This window comes from Acinonyx jubatus, chromosome B2, assembly GCF_027475565.1.
Source record: "Acinonyx jubatus isolate Ajub_Pintada_27869175 chromosome B2, VMU_Ajub_asm_v1.0, whole genome shotgun sequence".
Taxonomy (NCBI): Eukaryota; Metazoa; Chordata; class Mammalia; order Carnivora; family Felidae; genus Acinonyx; species Acinonyx jubatus.
In genome coordinates this window covers 82,370,364-82,386,760 of record NC_069385.1, presented here as the reverse complement: position 1 = coordinate 82,386,760, position 16,397 = coordinate 82,370,364, and the positions used below count along the sequence as shown (strand labels likewise).

Here is a 16,397-nt window from a genome sequence, read left to right as displayed (position 1 = left end):
CTATGTAAACATTCTGTATAAACATATACATCAAAAGATAATAGCTAATAGGGTGAATATCACATGATTTTTTATCTTCTTGCTCATAATTCTGTATATTTTCCAAATTTATTATGATGAAAACTGTCTTTACAAATAGGGGGAAAAAAACCAAATACACACACATGCACGCACACACATGCACACACACCTCAACACCAATTAAGGTGGTACCCCCAGACGTACTGCATCAAAAGAGAGCCTAGCAGGGTCCAGCCAGGTGTTTGAACAAGTCCTCCTCTGGAAGATTTTGATGTTCACTGGAGATTGAGAACCATGTGAGTTTAAAGGGCCATATGCACTCATTCTAATGACAGGTTTCTCAAGAGCAAGAGTAACAAATCCTTGGGTCTATAAAGTTACTGTACTTGACCTACCTGCACGGAGCTCCCTTTCCCTGGATGACCTCACATCCCTCTATGGGGGTGCAGAGGCCAGAGTCCCGGCGGTCCAGGCGTGCCTGGCTCTCATACCCTGGTCTGCAGCGACACTCTGCTTCCTTGGTCCACTCATTTTTTACACACTGGGCAAATTCACCACAGGCCAGGAATTTGCAAGGGTCTGCTTGATCAGCTGTAAGATATGGGACAGATTTAAAACAATTTTTTTTAATGTTTATTTATTTTTGACAGAGAGACAGAGCATGAGTGGGGGAGGGGCAGAGAGAGAGGGAGACACAGCATCCCAAGCAGGCTCCAGGCTCTGAGCTGTCAGCACAGAGCCCGGGTATGGGATGGATTTTAATGAATGCATGGATTCCTGAGCAGTGGAACAGGCAGAAGTCAAAGGCAAGAGACCAAATATATTTGCCATCACTCCATTTTGGACTGGTTTGTACAGCAGTGATAGCAGACTGGAATGAAAAGGGAAACACACATTTCTGTATCTGAGTTTATGACAGTGATAACATATTTACTCAGAATATAATCATGAACAAACTTGGTGGTGCATCAGAATCAACTAGAGGCCTTGTGAAACACAGATTCCTGGCCCCAGCCTCAGAGTTTCTGATGCAAAGGGTTTGGGATGGGGGCTGAGAATCTGTAGGTCTAGGGAGGTCCCAGGTGATGCTGATGCATCTGATCTGGAGAGCACACTTTGAGAACCACTGCAGTAGAGAATTAAGGTTTTTTGTTTGTTAGGTTTTTAAAGTAAGCATTTTCTGCAGCAATGAGTTACGAAAGTATATATTTAAGATCAGGTGTATACCTTGTAAAGTAGTCAAATAGTCGTTTATGTGGACAGTTTTGAGAACTCAGGACAATTTACTGCTTTAAAAAATATCTTTCTCTTAGTCCCTTGCTGATCCCTCTGGCCCCAGTGTTAGAGATCTTTCCTTTGGGTTAATCGTTTTTTCTCTATTAAAATTCAAGTGGATCTCTAGTTTCTGTTTTTTTGTTTTGTTTTGTCACTGTTCTCTTTTACTTTAAATTCTGTAGCTGTGTCTCAATTTTTTTTTTTTGTAAATGAGAATCTCAGAGTATTTAGCTCAGAAGGCCTGTGGCCCCTGCCAGCTCTTCCCTGTTTTTATAGAGCTAAGCACACTGAGCTCTCAGGCAGAGAAGCAAATGGCCTGAGTCCCCCAATGCTGATGGCAGAACCTGCCTCTGGGCCGAAGACACTTCTTCCTTCTGCCCTGGAAGGAGCTCCTGCTGAATTACAGCAGCCATTTATCTTTCAGATTGTTCTTTCAAAAATAACATACTCCATGCAAGGAGTTAAGGCACAGGTAGCCATGCATAAAGCTATTCTTCCAAGAAGCCTAGGGGAAGGTAAGAAATACATACAGATATTTCTATAGGAAAAGCCCCTACCTTGTCCACTGTAAGAGCTGTAAGATGAGCTCTAAATACAAGTTAAAGAAGAGATCGTTGTTTCAATTATTTAAAGTGAGTTGCATTTGTATGCACAAAGACTAGGAAAGGCATTCCAGCTGGACCCAGCAGCATGAACAGAGGCATAGAGGAGGGAGAGCAACAGATATGAGAAAAGAGAGCCAGGAAAGCCCAGTTTGGAGGCAACAAAACCTTGTGGACTGGAAGGAAGGGAACTAAGACTGGAAAGGTAAGTTAAGGTCAAACTCTGGTAGGTCTTGGATGCCATGCTAAGGAATTTGGACTCTCCAGGCAGGTGGGAGCCATGGAGGATTTCTGGGCAAGGGAAGGGTATGATCAGAATTGTGCATTAGAAGACATGTAAACACAACTTAGAATTGTCAGAATTAGGATGATTTCAGTGATCATCTTGTCCTGTATTCCCCAAGTGGGAACATTTGCAGAACTCTAAGTCAGCAGGATTTAATAGGTTTTATACTAGAAAGAGGTTGGTGGCTAAATAAGTACTTTTTGTTTTCGTTCTTTGTTTTTTTAATGCAGGGTGAAATAAATGTAACAGGTTTCTTTCTCTTTCCCTTGTTTCTCTTTCTCTTTCTTCCCTCCAATCTCACCCTCTTCTCCTTTTACTTTTAAATCTCTTTAGGGTCGTTAATAAGCTAATGTCTATTGTGAATCTTCAAGTGGAGAAGAACATAGTCAGCTGCTTTGCCGAATTTACTGTTCACATAAGCTCGGTGTAGGGTCACTGGGGGGACATGGCATGGGGTGAGAATTCCAATAAACCCCTTCATTCACTACTCTGATCCAGCGCCTCCCTGTGGTGGAAGAAGTGATAGTGAGGTAGATTAATAAAACCAGCCCAAGCTGTGGGCATGAGCACTTCCTTGAAAACATATACCTGGGTCTCCCAGCAAGGTAGACAATGCTAGAAGACTTTACGTGAAGTTCTATTTCTCTGCAGCTTGAACAAACAGGCCTGACTACTGTGAACTGGCTTTCTCTGCTTCAAAGTTCCTAAAGTTGGCCATGTTGTGGGATCCTTGTCATTGTTTGGAAAATGATTCAGATTTACCCTGACAACCCAGGTGATTCACATCCAGGGCCTGGTTTAATAAATAACAGCTGTCAGCAACTTTACACTCAAGACTTTTAGTCTTGAAAACACAAGCCAGGGAGGAATAGAGGCTCCACTTCCTTGTCTCTGCAGTGGAGAAATACACTAACTCGGAAAGCTGACTCAATGTACAGATTCTAGTCCTCTGAAGAGTAAAGCTGTGATAACCAAATGAGTTTCCCATTAAAAAAATATTACCGATTTACCGTAATTTCTTTCGGCCCCGCCCGACATTGTCTACGCACCAGTAAGGCTGAACAGAATGCAATCAGGCAATGTTGGGGAAATAAATTTATCCAAATTTGGGGGCCCTGGATCAGATATATTTGAAGAACAAATGTACCTTGTTTATAAATAACTTGCTTTTCCCATGGTATTTATTCAGGACAGGTCTAGAGAGAAGTAGGAGACTTCAAATCACTGAGCTTAGTATTTGTTTGCTGTGTATACCTTCTTGGGTACTAAGACAACATTCACTGATTCAACAAATACCAACTGGGCCCTTCAAAATCTGTAACAGTAAGAATTTCAGACAAACTAATTGCTTTAGATTTTTATTTTAGCCTTATATAAAATTTTACATGTTAGAATGTTAGAGCTGAAAGGTATTTTAGAACCTTCTCATGAATTTGTTCACTTTGCAGGTGAGGAAGCTGAGGCCCCAAAGTTGAGTGTTGCAAAGACCACGGGCTGTTTGTGTTGGTCATCTGTGTGAGGGCAAGTCCCAGGAAAGGAAAGAGCCAGGAGGGGGAGCCGTGGGACCACAGCAAGTAAAGGCAATTGCAGCGAGTTAGAATGGTACCAGAAGACACAGTATTTACAATACTAATTTGCAAAGCAGCCCATACCGCTTCCATTATTATACCTTAAAAATACTTTTCCTTGGTGTGCTGATGGCCCTCTACTTACCACACTTGGAGGGGCACCTACAGCTTCGGGCTTCAGGCAAAGACTGAGAACTGTGAGCTGACTGTGGGAAGGAAGTGCCACGGAAGAGAAGAGACTGTATGATGAACAAAAGTTTAGTAGAAATTTCTTTTTTTTAAAAACTCTTTTCAATATTTACTTATTTATTTTTGAGAGAGAGACAGAGCATAAGCAGAGTAGGGGCAGAGAGAGAGAGACACACACAGAATCTGAAGCAGGCTCCAGCTCTGAACTGGGGCTCGAACTCATGAACCTCAAGATCATGATCTGAGCTGAAGTCAGATGCTTAATCCCCTGAACCACCCAGGTGTCCCTAGTAGAAATTTCTTAAGTAAAGCTTTCCCTATGCTTTGATTATTTTTCTTTGTCATATCTTAAAGACATTTCTCCTTAGAATGACGGACTCATTCATCATTCACTGTAGGCCACACGACTCTTTGCCTCCTCCTTAACACATCCCCAGTGCTTTACACAAAACAAAAATAAAATCAGTCTGAACTTCTCGCTCTCTGTTCTTGATTTGGTCAATACTGATAATGTAAACATTATGTAGTAAAAACCTGAACTGCTCTGTTCTGAACACAATCTGTAGCTTGGAAAGAGAGAGTTCAAGGAGATTTGAGATCAACAGTTGATTAGGAAGAGAACAATTAGATGTCATTTTCTAGAAGAATATTTTCAAGTCATAATCAAGCTGTGTGTGGATTAGAGGAAGGGAAGTCTCCATGATTGGTGTATAGCCTAGTTGGTCTATAATTGCCCTAGCTTCCTGGATTTGCTTAAGCCCTCTTTAAATACATTATTTTTATGGTGGGCTCTATAGAGAGGTTTCTTCACGAGCCTGTATCATACCCACCAAGTATGACTTGGTGTAGCCCCTGGGCTTATTATAATTGCTAGCTGGCAAAATGACCTAATTTTCTGTCCTTCACATAGGGAGCTCTTCTGCACAGCAAATTTGACAATCTCTGTCCAGGGTACTTGGCCTTAGTGTGTTGAGCAGTGTCAGGGTCTGTGAGTTTGCAGATGGTGGGAAAGTTCCATGTCCATCCTGGCACCAAGAGGTCCTAAGCCTAGTCTTTAGCTTCCTATGTGGATGCCAGAGGTAGTCAAGGCACTGTCATTCCATTTCAGGACTTGTTCCCAAAGTAGTCCTAGGGATCATGATCCTGCACTCCAGCTTCACCAGGAGCGCAGTGACAATGATTTACATAAACAGGGAGCTCACATTTATCTACAGCCATTTTGTGTTTGGCATTGTGTTGGGCACTTCAAACAAGTCTTCATTAATATTCACAACTTTCCTAAGTAGATACCACTGACCTCATTTTCATAAGCAAGAAAACTCAAGTCCATGTTAGTAAGTATAATCCCAGATTAACATCCACATGTCTGCTTACAACATTCAGCTTTTGATATCATTCTAGTGGTTTTCAAATATGGGGTTTCCAGGAGAGACCTTAGGGCTCCAATGGGCGAACAAGGGATGGGGGCAGGCAAGCATGCCAGCATGTCCACTTGTACGGGTTTACATATCAGACTTCCACGAATGCTTTGAACAAAGGCTCTCTTAACTAAACCGAAGTTCAAACCATTGTCTGCCAAAACTCCTCCATTAGACAGAATGTTTCCTTGTACAAAGTACCATCTGACACCACAATAATTCCACATTTGTTTCTGTTGCTAAAATGTAACAGCAATAAACATGGCTTGAAGTAAGTGAGCTGTCACATGGGGCTTGGAAATACTTGTATCATTCTGAGATTTCCAATGTAAGCACATTTTATGTATTAGTTTCTTCCCTGGATTTGCTTATATAATGTCTTTCGTCTGTATGCCAAAGGTCCTGAAAAGCATTCCCAACTGGTTGTGGAGGAAGGATGTCCCCTAGCTCTTCATCATGTGATAAAAACCATTTAAATAAGTGTTCTTTGCCTGCAGGGAGCACTTTGAGGAATTTTACAGTTCACATTAAAAGTCCTGTCCTCTCAATAGATGCTAAAAAAGCCTTGGACAAAATACAGCATCCTTTTTTGATAAAAACCCTTAAAAAAATAGGGATAGCAGGACCATATCTCAAGATCAAGAAAATTCCACTGCTAATATCATCCTCAATGGGTAAAAACTGAGAACTTTCCCCCTAAAGGTCAGGAAGGATGTCCACTCTCACAACTGTTATTCAACATAGTGTTGGAAGTCCTAGCCTCAGCAATCAGACAACACAAATGAATAAGAGGCATCCAAATCGGCAAGAAGAAAGCCAAACTTTCACTCTTTGCAGATGGCATGATACTCCATATGGAAAACCCAAAAGACTCCACCAAAAAACTTCTAGAGCTGATACATGAATTCAGCACAGTTGCAGGATATAAAATCCATGTATAGAAGTCAGTTGAATTTCAATACACCAACAATAAAGCAGCAGAGAGAGAAATCAAGGAATCAATCCCCTTTACAACTGCACCAAAAAACATAAAAAACCTAGGAATAAACCTAACCAAAGAGGTAACAAAATCTATACACTGAAAACTATAGAAAGCTTAGGAAAGAAATTGAAGAAGACACACACAAAAAAATGGAAAAACAATCCATGCTCATGGATTGGAAGAAAAAATATTGTTACAATGTCAATACTACCCAAAGCAATCTACACATTCAATGCAATCCCTATCAAAATAATACCAGGATTCTTCACAGAGCTGGAACAAACAATCCTAATATTGGTGTGGAACCAGAAAACACCCTGAATAGTCAAAGTAATGTTCAAAGAGAAAACCAAAGGGGTGCCTGGGTGGCTCAGTTGGTTAAGCGTCTGACTTCGCTCAGGTCATGATCTCACAGTTCATGAGTTTGAGCCCTATATCGGGCTCTGTGCTGACAGCTTGGAGCCTGGAGCCTGCTTCAGATTCTGTGTCTCCCTCTCTTGCTGCCCCTCACCCGCTCACTCTCTGTCTCTTAAACATAAATAAACATTAAAAAAAAAACCACAAAAAAAAAAAACCCAAAAAAACACCAAAGCTGGAGGCATCACAATTCTGGACTTCAGGCTGTATTACAAAGCTGTAATCATCAAGACAGTCTGGCACAAAAACAGACACTCTGATCAATGAAACAGAATACAGAACCCAGAAATGGAGCCACAAAGATATGGCCAACTAATCCTTGACAAAGCAGGAAAGAGTACCAATGGAATAAAGTCTCTTCAGCAAGTGGTGCTGGGAGAACTGGACAGCGACATGCAGAAGAATGAACCTGGGCCACTTTCTTACACCATACACAAAAATAAACTCAAAATGGATGAAAGACCTAAATGTAAGACAGGAAGCCATCAAAATCCTAGAGGAAAAAGAGGCAAAAATTTGGCTTTGGTGACAGCAACATCTTACTTGACATGTCTCCAGAGGCAAGGGAAACAAAAACAAAAATGAACTATTGGGACCTCATCAAGATAACAAAGCAAAGGAAACAATCAGCAAAACTAAAGGGCAACTGATGGAATGTGAGAAGATATTTGCAAAGGACATATCAGATAAAGGGTTAGTATCCAAAATCTATAAAGAACTTAACAAACTCAACACGCAGAAAACAAATAATCCAGTGAAGAAATGAGCAAAAGACATGAATAGACACTTTTCTGAAGAAGACATCCAGATGGCTAACAGACACATGAAAAGATGCTCAGCATCACTCATCATTAGGGAAATACAAATCAAAACCACAATGAGATACCACCTCACACCTGTCAGAATGGCTAACATGAACAACTCAGGCAACAACAGATGTTGGCAAGGGTGCAGAGAAAGGTGAACCCTTTGTACTGCTGGTTGGAATACAAACTGGTGCAGCCACTCTGGAAAATAGTATGGAGGTTCCTCAAAAACTTAAAAATAGAACTACCCTATTACCCAGCAATTGCACTACTAGGTATTTATCCAAAGGATACAAAAATGCGGATTCAAAGGGGCACATGAACCTCAATGTTTATAGCAGTGCTATTGCCAATAGCCAAAGTATGGAAAGAGCCCAAATGTCCATCAACTGATGAATGGATTCAGAACATGTGGTATGTATATATAACAGAATATTACTCAGTGATTAAAGAGAATGAAATCTTGCCATTTGCAACAATGTGGACGGAGCTAGAGTGTATGATGCTAAGGGAAATAAGTCAGTCAGAGAAAGACATGTATCACATGATTTCATTCGTATGTAGAATTTAAGATACAAGACAGATGAACATAAGGGAAGGGAAGCAAAAATAATATAAAAACAGAGAGGGAGACAGGCCATGAGAGACTCTTAAATACAGAGAACAAACTGAGGGTTGCTGGTGGGGTGTTGGGTGGGTGGGAAGGGCTGAAAGGGCGAGAGGCATTGAGGGGGACACTGGTTGGGATAAGCACTGTTATATGTAAGTGATGAATCACTAAACTCTATTCCTGAAAAAAACTATTTTGATTAAAAACAAAAAGATCATGGTCCTGTTCTCCAAGCAGCTTATACATTCATAGGTTCTTGATGGTCCAAGAGTGTCTTTTCCTAGCTTCCTGTTTCTAGTCATGTTTGTCAGGCCTGAAAACAGACTCTCCTGGTCTGCTAGGCCTTTGAGGGTCTCAGGGGCTCATGTTACCAACTCCAGTTCCTAGCGCACCGCCCTCTTCCCCGCTAGCTGCAGAGTGTCCTGTCACTTGCTCGGTAACCTTGGGGCTGTGAATTGATTGCCGGCCTTTCTGCCCTGTTCTTTCTCTTCTTTATAATTTCATTCTGCCCTTCTCTTACGCCCTGGCAACACTCACGTGTGGGACAGGAAGTGAAGTATCTCCTTTGATAGGGTCCTGTCCTAAGGCAGAATTTCAGCTCTGTTTGGCTGAAACTCAGGCTTCACCTGGGCTGAGGGCCCCTGAGGTCTTTTTCGTGGACTTCCCCCTCCTCCACCAGGCCATTTCAATGTGATGAAGGCTAGTGCTCGCTAGATGGCGCTCAATAGCAAAGAAGTAGGAATAGATTTAAGGGATGAAATTTTAAGAGCCGGGGCTGCTTCCTCCTTAAAAACCACTGTGCGGTAAGCGCCGGTGGAGGAAACACAAGTCTGGAAGGAATTGGCGCGGTGGCGGAAGGAGCTGCAGGGGACGGCTGATAGAGCCATTATTACTCTATGATTACCGCGACAGATCCGGCCTGGACGCCTGGGGGAATGTGGTGGAAACTCCTGGATCATCTTTTCCCATTCCCAAAAGGCACAGCTTGGGCTGCGGAGTTCCCAGGCAGGCGGGCCCGCCGCGCCCTGGCGCCCAGCGTGACCAAGCTTCACACCTGGACGCAGTGACCAGCTTTCCCACGAGTCGGCGTGGGAGTAAACCTGGCCTCGCGCGCGCCTGCCCGCTGCGGGGACGGGTGGGACGGGGAGAGGAGGGGGGGTTGGGGTGGGGGGGTAGGAGGAGGGGTAGAGGTCGGGGCAGCTGTAGTGCCCTTTCTCCAACCCTCCCCCCCAGCTCTTAGCCAAGGCTTTGAGGTCCTGGTTTCATATGTGGGGACGAGGGGAAGCGTCATTTCTTTGCGTCCCAGTCACTGGTAATCTGCACGGCCCAGGACACATGGCTTTAGCCCAGCATACTCTTAGGTGCTGAAGAACGTGTTTTAAATTCTTTAATCAGAATAAAAAAAAAAACCCACCAATTAATATAATCCAAGTTGGATATATTCATCTTTATACCAATGCAGTCATAGGATATACTTTTTAGTATTTTTATTAATTAATATTAGTACTTTTATTACTATTCATGAAAGGCCTAGTTAAGGCAGAACTGGTAGTCTGTTTCCTTCTCAAGATGTGAATATTACTTTAATACAGTGCTTGGTGCTTAGCACTTAGTAATTTGAATAAACATGGCCCTCCCCTGAGGGTTCCTTTGAGATACAATGCAGGGGCCTCACCTTCCACACTGGCCCACCTGCTTTATTTTCCCAAATCCTGAGAATATTCTGGGATTTGCTGCACCAGCAGAGGGAGTGAGTCTGCTTATCTCTGCTGTCAGTGCAGAAGCCTCCAGGAAATGCCCTGGGCACTTCCCAGTGACTGGCTGTGGTCGTGGGAAAGTAGGTTAGCATCTTTAGGTCTCATTTGGCCCTCCTATAAAATGGGTTCTTTAAACCAGACGATCGCTAATGTCCCTGAAGCTCAAATATAAATCTCCCATTCTAGGTGTCCTACTGGAACAAGACAGCAGGAACATTAGCTGGACACGCTGGCACAAACCTCCAGAACTGTGGATGGAATTCGGTGATTAAAAGAACTTTAAGTGGCACCTGGGTGGCTCAGTTGGTTAAGCATTCGACTCTTGATTTTGGCTCAGGTCATGATCTCACGGTCCTGAAACTGAGCCCCACATAGATTCTGCGCTGATCATGGAGCCTGCTTGAGATTCTCTCCCTCTCCCTCTGTCCCTCCTTGGCTCTCATGTGTGAGTGCTCTCTCTCTCCAAAAAAGTTTAAAAAAAAATAAAAGAACTTAAAAAAATCTATATATAAGTTAGTGCTTCATTGTTTTATTATTTTATTATTGGCCAAAACACGTTTAGCTTATGGCTTCTTGCTGAAGGGCTGGATTAGGGTGAGAATAATCATTCAACAATGAATAGCACATAGCATAGCACCATCCATGTGCTTGAAGCTTAATACACATTTGTGGAATTAAATAAATTAGTAATGGGAGTTCTTTTCTGGTTTAAACGGACATGTAATATGAAAAACCTTGAATTTCACTTTAATTTGCCACCATTCTCAAGAACAACCACCACCAACTATGTATAGTAGGCTCTCAGTAACTCTTTTATGAATGCACGTGTGAATGCCTTTCCACATCTTGCCCCGGATGAGAGGTTCCAGAATTATTTCTGCTCTCGGTCATTATTTATATCTACCAAACTGAGATGTTTTGGGTGCATGGGTGTTAGGGCCTGAGTGTCCCAGGATCAGCTGGCAGAGGGAGCGCTCAGATAGCAGGGGCTGTGGGAGGCTGTGCAGCTGGGCTGAAGCCCAGGCTTCCCTACAGGGTGTGCATTAGGGGGTTCCATGAAGGACTCTAGGAGCATCTTCAGGAAGCTCCATGGGGAGGCTCAAGTGTGGGATGAGGGCATGGGTTGAAACTCGAGAGGGCAACAGGTATCTGGCAGTCCAGCCAATACTGGGGTTCCTTAATGAAAGCAGGTGTTAATGGAAAATCCCTGGGGATGGCATCCCAGGGAGCACGGGACAGCAACAGAGTAAAAACAGGAGCCAGAGACACAGGAGATGGGGCCGGGGCAGAGGCTGGGAGAGTATCCTGGAAGGAGAATTCCTGTGGCTGCTTCAGCTTGGAAGGGACCCCCTGGCAGAGCCAATAAGACAAATATAGGGGACACTAGGAAGTTTGGGACTTTTTTCTCTCCTTTCCTCTGTTTCTTTTTTCTTTTCCTTTCCTTTCTTTTCTTTTCCTTTCTTTTCTTTTTGTTTCCTTTCTTTTCTTTTCTTTTTCTTTTGGCATTCTAAGAATGTAACAAAATATTATAGGATATTTCAACTTGGTGAAATGTGACACCTAACAATTCATTTAGGATTAATTAAACTTAAGTGTGTTGTCACTTTTTCCAAATACATTAAAAACCCTTTGTATACCCAGCAGGAGGGTTGATAAGGCTCTTTTTATAAAGAGGCAGTAAATAGACTTGAAGCAAGCACACAAAACTGCCATTGAGTTCTGGTGACAGCACTTGGTGATTGTGGGACCCGTAAAAGGCAAGTTACTTGCACTCCTCTGAAACACAGTTTTTCCAACTGTGGAATGGGGAGAAATCATACCTACTTTGCATAGTTATTTATTAAGATTAAAAATGTCGATAGTGGCTATTACTGTTTTATTGTCATTGTTGTGATAAGTGACATCTACCACTTTTCAGAGCTGGCAACTAAATGCAAATCTTTCAAATTATGCAACTTTCCAGAGAAAATGAGTTTGCCGATTCACATTCTGGCTGGAAGCATCCTGGATGCCAGAGTCTAATTAATTTCAATGTTTACCATTTACCAGCTTTGAAATCTGCCCATATTTGAGGAGACTTCTTAGGAATCCAAGGAGAGAATAAGTTAGAATAAGTATGTGTAGTTTTGCATGTTTGAAATCTTCAACCTGCACAGCTAACTGGCATAAAAGCCCTACATGCTTCTAGAGAATTTTCATAGCAGCCTAAATGAAAGACGACGCTAGTTGCCAGAGATGCTGGCAGAATAGTGAGCAAGCTGTGATTTATTCAGTTTTTCAGTTGATAAATCACAGATAGTTCTAACATTGGTTTATACTTTCTATATCATAGATTCATTTATTCAGGTTGTTTTCAAAAGGTGAATGGTAAACCACACGCAGTAATAACACTGTGTCGCTTCTACTCCGTGTCTGTACCTTTGCAGATATTATTTGGCCTAACTGATTAATAGCCCTCATTTAGAGGACACATCCAGGAATTCAGATGCTGATCTGAATGTGGAATGATGCCCCCCTAGTAGTCTCATGAGAAGTTTCACAATGTCTCTTCTCTTTGGTCTAAATGTAACAATGGAATAATATTTCCCCCTTCTCCGCATTACTACCACAAACTACATTTCCACCCTGACGTTAGGCCAAAAGAAAATAAATGAAAAAGACTTGATTGGATTTTTTGTCAGATTTTGCAAATAGAACTAAATAATTGGTCTGTCTGAGCACTGCCTGTAAATATAATAAAATCAGGGCATAGAGAGAAATGGTAAATCCTCTGACCAAGACTGCCTTCCCCTTCCCCTCTGCTTGACTAACTCTACACCCCTGACTTCCCCTTTCTTCAGTCTAACGCTCTCCCAGCTGAGTTATTTCGGCAGCTTGCGGACTTCCCCTTTCTTAGTTTAGAAAACTTGTACTTGTAAATTCATTCTCTGCTCGTTTGAGATGTCCATCATCTTTGAAGCTTCTTGCCAGTATTACAACTCAAGAGTGTCTTTCTCAAGGACCTAGGAGCCTCTCTTTTGAAATGTAACCACCAAAGAAGATAGCACCCCCTATCTCCAGTGTCTGTGGGAGGGTAGGAGCCTTGCTCCAGGTTGTAAGACAGGAGGTGGACAGGGCATGCTGACTTTCCCATTTTCCATTTCATCCCAACCTCACTAAAATCTGGCCTCAGCTCTTGCCACTCTAGCAGATTGTTTCTGCGAAGGGTTCTGATGACCTCTGAACCGTCAACTTACATGGCCTCTATCCACTGCTCACCCATGGCTGCTGAAACAGCTGACCTGTCTCTCCCGCTCTTCTCTTTCCTCGGCTTCTGCAACACCGTCTTTGGCTCCTTTCACCAACAATCCTTCTATTCCCCATTAAGTGTTGGGGTTTCTCAGAGATTCAGTCCTGATTCTCCTTTTCTCCTGCCCTGTACATTGCCCTGGGCCATTTTTCCACCTGTTCTCTGATTTCAACTGAGGTTTCCCAAATGTATACTTTCAGCACTGGCCTCTGGTCTCTAGACAGCTACTTCATAGGATGGAGGGCAGTTCACCAAATGTCCATTTCTGTAAAACTCATCTTCCCCAAAACATTTTTGGAGTATTTTTATATCCTTAAGCTAGTTTATTAATTTTTGCTTTATTTTTTGCATTAAAACATTTAAATGAATTAATGTATCCACCTTTTGTAGCTACCTGTATATTTTTGCTAAGTAGTTTCCAAATTGGAAGTATTTTATGAATGATAAACTCTATGTTTTTATTTTGTAATTTTGAGAATACTTTAAGGGCTGTTTAGTACTTAGTTTGAAGACTTTTTGAGTTTTACAAGATTTTATTAAAGTTTAAACTGTAAAAGACCACAGTTATAAAAAAAAGAAAAGAAAGAAAAGAAAAGAAAAAAGAAAAATAGGACACCAAAGTAGATATAAATAGATTGAACAGGAGCTTTTAGACAACCTGGCTTTAAACGTGCTGGCTCAGCACACCTTTCTCTTCCTTCCAGGCTGAACTCTCTTCCTTCCCTACTTTGTGTCCCAAGCTGCTATCACAGTGAAATAACTGAAGTATCCTGAAATTTCCAGAAGTGTCTGCATCTTCCTCCAGCCTTTTTTGGAGGAGCCCCTCCACAACCTCCCTGCCTGTCCTCTCCCCCCACCCCCCACCCCCAGGATTTGCCAAGGTACCACACTCAACATCGCCATCTATCTAGGAAGCCTGCCATGACATTCCCTGGCCTCTGTAGAATTAATTGCTCTGTTGTGCTTCATAACATTTCTGTTCATAACCTGATTATCGTATTTAGTAGTCTGATTAGAGCTTTTTGTATATGTGTCTGTTTCTCTTCGTTGGTAGGCTTTAGCTCCTTGAGGGCAGGGATTCACTTTGGGGGTTCTGATGCCTGTAATAGTGCCTGACTGGTACCAGATAACCCCTAAGTGTTTACTGAATATATGAATGAACAGGGTCTCAAATCATGATTGCATTGTCATTGACTTGTCTAACTTCTCTGTAACAGCAAAAATAAGGGCCAGAGGGAGTAAGAAGCTGGTGGTTTAAGAAAACCATCCAACATTTGGAAATAAGGAGAGAAGTTGACCACATAACCTTAAAAGTCGTGCTGGAGCACTAACAATCCCCTCTAGTAAACAGGGATCACCTGTGGGCAACCTTGCCAGCTGCCTACATTTTTATGGTTTCTGGGCTAAGACCAGTTTTAGTTACATAAGTACCTACATAATATCCTCGATTTTGCCTTTTGGCTCCCAAAGCCAAATATTTACCATCTGGCTCTTTAAGACACACTTTGTCGACCTCTAAAAGGCAGTAACTTTGATTTACCATTTACGTTTGGTTATAGCATTTTACAACTCCATAGAGTTAGAAGTTATTGTATAGAAAATGGGTAAGATAAGATGATTATACTTTCTCTTTTCTATTTAGCATACCATTCTTAACTCATCATTCTCCTTTTTTTCTCTGGCTATATAAAATTTCCATTTGCAGAGCCTCTTTAGACCAGATTCGTCATCCTAATGATTCCCTTATTAATGAGTGAAGCAAACTTTCACACATGTTTGTATGAAAATTATGTTTTTTCATGTTTTAAGGGTTATGCTCTGATAAGGGTTGGAGGAGGAAGGGATGGTGGGGCTGGTGGCTCCCAGGATGGGGCAACATTGGACACTCATGAGGCAGGAGATCCTCTGGTGTTCTATAGCCTAGTTCTGATCTCCTGTTTCTCCCAAGAAGATGGTAAGGGAAAGGCAAGGGATAAGACACATAGTAAATGTTGCTGTATTTGGCCATCCTGGTTGGGAAAAGGTTAAAATTATAGGATGCCTTCTCTGTTTTCCAAGGATAGATTCCTGGGATTTTCTTCCATACACAAAGCTAGGTATTTATTCCTGGCATACAGTATTTCTAGCAGCTGTCCTTCTTCTCTCTAAATATTTCCTTTTTAAATTTTCTTTCAAAGAGAGTTTTCTCAACAGATTGGGCCAGTACTAGTGAGTTCAAGCAAACACTGGCAAGATCAGACCTGAATCGGGGAAGTTTCTTGTATTTGCTAAAATGACCTTCCAGAATTATCTGGGATTTTGATTATAAGTGCCCCTCAGACCTCTTTTACTACATGTTGGGGGATGGGTACTGCTGTACCCAAGCCTTAGACACTAGAAAAGACTATGCCAGCAATAGAGTCACGGACTGTGTAAATTGAAATTTGAGTCCTTGTTGTCCAACCTATGTAATTATCTTCATTTGGGGTCCAGGGACCTGAGAGGAAACATTAGTTGGTTGTACTAGGAGGACATTTTAATCAGCCTGCTTGTCAATCACCATGACAGCTTACACTCCAATATACCACCAAAAGGAGAAAATCTGGATCAGCCAGTCACATTGAAAACCTGGGAGCAAAATACCTGTCATATTCTAGATTAAAGAAAGAAAAAAGGAAGAAAACTATTGAAAATCATCTGCGTTTTAAAATCTAGACACTCATTTTTCTTTTCTATTATCATAATACTAATATTGTACCTATTCCCTCTAACTAAAATTATACAGGATGATCGATGCTAGGAACACTTTACTGTAACTACAGGGCATTTGTTTGTTTTAGAATATCACTTAAAAAAATTTTTTTTAATGTTTATTTTTGAGAAAGAGCATGAGCAGGGGAGGGGCAGAGAGAATCCGAAGCAGGCTCCAGGCTCTGAACTGACATAACAGAGCCTGACATGGGACTTGAACTCACAAACCTTGGGATCATGACCCGAGCCACTCAAGATGCTCAACTGATTGAGCCACCCAGGTGCCCCTGGAATAGTGTTTTAAAACTCAGGTTCAAGAAGTTTTATAAGATAAGGAGATTAATAGATGTAAGAAGTTCATTAACTGTGTTCAGAAGCAATGGTTGTGGGTGTGTTAGGGTCTGGACTGTCCCTGCCTGGATTGGACCAGGGTGTGAACAGGGATAA

At 41.9% G+C, this 16,397-nt stretch overlaps 1 protein-coding gene across 2 annotated transcripts in view; it reads right to left on the bottom strand.

Annotated features, from left to right (window-relative positions):
* IMPG1 (interphotoreceptor matrix proteoglycan 1) overlaps positions 1 to 16,397 on the bottom strand; it is a 132,103-nt gene that overhangs the window by 8,179 nt on the left and 107,527 nt on the right. For both annotated transcript variants that reach the window (XM_053222556.1, XM_053222557.1), the window contains one exon: positions 417 to 612. In XM_053222556.1, the coding sequence (XP_053078531.1) occupies positions 417 to 612 (196 nt within the window). The remainder of the gene's footprint in view (positions 1 to 416; positions 613 to 16,397) is intronic.